General features: G+C 33.2%; 1 protein-coding gene across 1 annotated transcript in view; it reads left to right on the forward strand.

The window, feature by feature from the left end:
- Positions 1–1,046: 1,046 nt before the first annotated feature.
- The window catches only part of LOC109541485 (odorant receptor 49b), a 7,128-nt gene continuing 3,015 nt past the window's right edge, over positions 1,047–5,159 (forward strand). The window contains exons 1-2 of the mRNA XM_019910342.2: positions 1,047–2,239; positions 2,923–3,041. Coding sequence (XP_019765901.2) covers positions 1,867–2,239; positions 2,923–3,041 — 492 coding nt within the window. The 5' untranslated portion in view covers positions 1,047–1,866. The remainder of the gene's footprint in view (positions 2,240–2,922; positions 3,042–5,159) is intronic.

Here is a 5,159-nt window from a genome sequence, read left to right on the forward strand (position 1 = left end):
TCAGCCCTGTGCTGTATCATAAATGCTATTTTTAACGGCCACACGTTATGGCAACTTAACAGTTCAGGATAACATTTTTGATAACGCAGCAACACAACCGAGGTGTGCTCTATCTCCGAGTTAACGTATGCGTTTCCGACCCAGTTATCCATCAAACGTTAAAAAGAAACTTAAGAACAAATCGGAAAATAATCAAATTGAAATTAAAGAAACTTTAATTTTCAAATGAAATTACATCACTTTGATGATATAATTTCATCTAAGGCCGAAGGAGTTATGATATCCTATTTAGCCAACTTCACAAATTCATGATATTCTATTTCGCAGCTAAGCATAAGGAAATATCCAATTATGCTTACGAAGTACATAATGTTCTTTAGTTTCACAGATAGCATGTAAACTCATCAGCATTAATTCAGTATATATTCATACAAGCCTGTAATAACAAACAGTTGTATCTTGAAGCTGAAATCCATGTCAATTAAAATAAAAATTGTTTTAAAAACTCCCTTTCCAAGGAAGTGATTTTAACTCTCTTCCGAATTGAAAAATAATATTTAATTTTAGAAAAATCAGTGGCGTAACATTGTTTCATTTAAAATTATCCACAGACGTGCTTGTGCCCACACCACTGGCGAAACTAAAAACAAAATTGTATTCACAAAACATGTATTCTGCCTAAGCCTGTAAAGTTTCACTAAAATATTCCAAGCGGTTTCCGCAATACCTATTAATAAATAATATATTTTAAATTAAAACTTTAACACCCTATAGATCACCTCCGGCAAGAAATGCATCTACTTACCAAACACCCTGTATATAAGTATACATTAAAAACTTTCTAATTATTTCCTTACGCGTAAAGATAGCAAATATCATTAAAATCAATCAAACTATTTTTTTGTAATGAATAGGTATCATAATATTTTCTATTATATTTTCTTAATAAATAATGTGTTGATTTAAATAAATTGAATTCATATTCGTTCATCCAACTAATTGTATTTAAATTCTTTGTAAATTTGTTAGTTTCTTGATTATTTAATACTCTTATTACTAAAATGCACTTTTTTCAAATCCGTTTATGATGAACGAAAATACAACACGTTACTATTTCTTAATTTAATTTCTTCGTAGTTTCAACTTAACCAGCATACAAATTGCTGGGTCGATAAAATTAAACATGGGGATCGAAAAATAATGAACTTGCATTTATAATGTGCAGTCGCAATCATTATTAATGTGGAAACTGAAGTTTATGCAATTTTAACGAGTAAAAGATTGAGAAACAACACATAAGTAAACAATAAAAACTAAAACCATTTGGAAATTAAAAAATATATCGAAAAATAGAGAAACCACTGGTTCATTATACAATATGGCACTAATATATATATCAGCTAGAACACATGAAACACAGCTGAAACACATGTTATCTGGGAATAATTTAATGGAATATAATTGATTTTTACAACTTTTGTAGTAGTTAAGGGAAGTGGAGCGGCTTATACGCAAATGCTATATCAACATTATTTAATAATTTAAGCTCCTTCAGCAAAATAATCCCTGAAGTAATTATAATGAGCAGAATCGAAGCTTGATTAGGTAAGGAGGTTGAATTGACTATTTGAACATTTTCTGCTTTTGTGTTCTTAATAGGAATCTGTGTAATTATTGAGACAATGAAGCATTTTATTAATTTAAAATAAATCACGAATTCGTGTATCATTACCAATCATGTAAATAGCTATTATATTTTTGTTTAAGTACTATATATTTCTAAGACATGACAAGGTAAATGGCAAATTTTATTATAAATAAATAATGGGCTTTAGTTAAGAACGGCCTACCTATTAATCAAGTACGATGTATTTCATATGCCACATATGGTCTAATGGAAAACATCAAAGAATGTGGAGTTCTCCTTTGAAACTAGACAGCAAAATGCAAAATTTAAATAGTACAAACAGCCCATATAAGCATTTTTTTCAGCATGAGGTGCACATACTGGGTTGTACAGCACTGGGTTGCCTCATATTTACTATGAAGTTTTTTAAGAAGACAGAGGAGAATGTTTTCTTCGGGTTCAATATAATGGTTTTAAAAGCTTGTGGCTTATGGCCGGATTTGATCGATTACAGATATGATAAATGGAGGTTGATGAAGGATTGCTTAATGATTTCATCCTTAATGCCCTGTGCTGTTCCTATAATGGCCGACTTTATTATGCAGTTATATGGTAAGAAATATCTGATCATTTCTAATTTAGGAAAACAAATTTTATATAATGAGTAACATGAATATTATGATTAAGTTTATTTTAATTGTCTAAAATCTGTTGGTTCTAATTTTTGGAAAAATTATTCAAGAACCATAAAGATGGTCATTTGGGGTAGACTTTTTCATTATGCAAAAACATAGTGTGAAGGCTTTTGCCGTCGATGCTTGAAACTGGTGAGTTGTTCGGGTCTTTAAGTCGTAGTGGAAAATAATTTGCTCCTAGCGACTTGCAAGCACGAGTGAACCTCTGAAGATGCAAGTCACTCGTGCATGCGAAACATCAGGAATAAATTATTTGCCACTGCGGCCTAAGAAGCCCTGAAGGTAGTGCTTTCATAGTTTGCTTACATTTTACGATTTGGCATTCTAGCATTGAAAATGTTTGTGTATAACATGCTATATTCAATTTTTTTTGCAACAAAATATGGAAATCGCCATGGCGCATCATTTTACAGTAATCTTTTTAAGGCAGAAATTTTCAGTTATGGGTATCTAATAATTTCAACAACTTTTGTTAAAGGAGAAAAAAAATGCCAATAATCAAATTCATGGTTTGTTAAGTTGGCTGATTTATTTTTAAGTTCCCTTTTCGATTATTTTTGCGTCTTTCAACAGGTAACTGAGTTATTTGCAATTTCTTAGACGGGGTACCAAACTTGACTGCAGCTGTGGAAAACATGATAGCTCTTAACTGCATTATAGGAATGATCTACATGGTTATTTGTTTCATTGCAAATCGAAGAACTATTATAAAATTAATGGTAAGGCAATCACTTAAAACGCAACAATTAAAGAAAAAACAATTTTAAATGAAAATTAGTAGAAGTGTACGAACATTACAATCAAGGGCGGATCAAGTTTTCCGGTCAGGAGGGGTCATGTCATTAATAGAGATTCAGTTAGGACATGTTTCAGTTCAATTATTGAGGAAGTTTTTCCTCAATTCTAACCCATTGTTATCAACAGTAATAAATATGTAAGTATTTTAATTATAAGTGGAATATTGTCACCACGCTAAGAGCATGCACTTTAGAGCTAACGGCTCATTCTATCAACCAATTTTTTTTCAAAAGGATGCGCACTCTGTGAGTTCGAAGTCGTTTTACTCCCTTGCTCTTGCCGCTACCCAATATGAGGATAGAATAGTTTTTATAGCTACTTCTTCGCGTTTTTTTGGGGCTTTTGAAACTTTTGAAATAGCTTGACACTTTTTACGACGTTGCTGGCAAAATAATCGAACGGTTGCCAACATTCCGAGTTCATTATCTCCCAAACCGTTTCTAATGTCGATTTTTGTCAAGAAAGCCGAACTGTCGGGAATACCCGTGGCAATCCAGGGCGTTTTTTCTTTTCAAAATATTTCTAAAAGTTTCGGAGTTATGGGCAAATAAGTGTGCAAACAATGTGGATGGCAGTTTAAGTCTCTCTAACTCCAAATTTCATTTTCTCCGAATCAATACGAAAACTATGTTATTGGAAAGTGGAACTTGTATTCAATTTCTCAACCGTTGAGTAGCTCTTGAAAATACATTTTGGGGTTAAAAAAATCTGGTGCGCCGCCAAAATTAGTGTAGCAAAAGAGCTTGTTTCCAGGAACAACCAGCGCATCAGATCTTTGAAAATTTAAACTCCCCTGGCGCTGAAACGGTGGCCAAAATAAATTGGCTCTGAAACAACTTTTTACGCCAAGTCTATGGGATTTTTAAGAGTATTTGAATTTCTGAAAAATGTTGATAACTGACCAAGTTACAGGGTAAAGAGTGGAAATATATGTAAGTTTGAGAGTTTTACGCTTGCCAATATTCAGAGCCCATTTTTGTCCCAACTGTTGCAAATACAAATTTTCTTATAGACAGTGAATGTGTCGAGAATACACTATTTGCAAACAATCTGATGTAAAATTTTGAAAATGAGTTAATTGAGGAAAAATTCAAGGTACTTTGTTCGGAAAATCGTCTTTGCGACCTTAAAATCATCATAACTTCGAAGATTTTCTACCGATTGCAATTTTCCGAGGTGCAGTTTTTACAGAAAATCGTACATCTTTCAACAAATTTCCAAATCGGGCCGATCTTCTATGCAGAAAATGTCTACATATAAAAAAATTCTTGAAAAATCGTGTTTTTGACCATCAAAAAACTCGCTTTAGAACGAATTTTCAATGATCCAAATCGGGCCCGTATTAAGATAGTTACTAATTTGTAATACTGAAAGATCTGATGCGCCATATAATTATAATAACAGCTAAATATTCATAATATGTGTGTCATTCGCGTTGGTGTTTGTCATCATACAAAGTATTTATTTTCTTAAGTTATCTACGAAATTAGGAAAAATTATTATGGCCCTATGATAACCCCCTTTTGTATCCGCCCTTGATTACAATGCTATTTGTGCCCCCCAAAACAGGACATTTTCTCATATAAACAGAGCAATAGCAAATACCTAAGGTTAGTTAGGGATAGTTATTAATTTTGGAGATAATTTCCAAATTAACTTCATTATTGGCGTAACATTTGAAGAACGGAGGTCTTTTGGTTAAAGTAGATTACAAGTAGTTTAAAAAATTGTAAGTTTGGCTCGCCACTTGAAATTGAGACATCTTGTATCAAGAGATATTTTAAAAATAATCTGGATCTTAAGAACATTTTCAAACGGGCCCCTCTGCAGCGCTTCTCAGTGGCACTGCTGAGAAGCGCACGTTAACATTTTATCAGCCACTCTGCAGCGCTTCTCGGTGGCACTGCTGAGCAGCTCACGTTAACCTTGAGCGGACTGAAGTGAATGGGGGCCTCACTCAAATAGTCAAGGTCAGACCAAGATTTTGATTGTCGTTAGCGCCACCTAGGCCCTGCTTACGAGGCAACTTACTCATAAAT

The sequence above is a fragment of the Dendroctonus ponderosae genome, unplaced genomic scaffold, assembly GCF_020466585.1.
Source record: "Dendroctonus ponderosae isolate FM_Combo_2020 unplaced genomic scaffold, Dpon_F_20191213v2 Dpon_F_20191213_1, whole genome shotgun sequence".
In the NCBI taxonomy this organism is placed as follows: domain Eukaryota; kingdom Metazoa; phylum Arthropoda; class Insecta; order Coleoptera; family Curculionidae; genus Dendroctonus; species Dendroctonus ponderosae.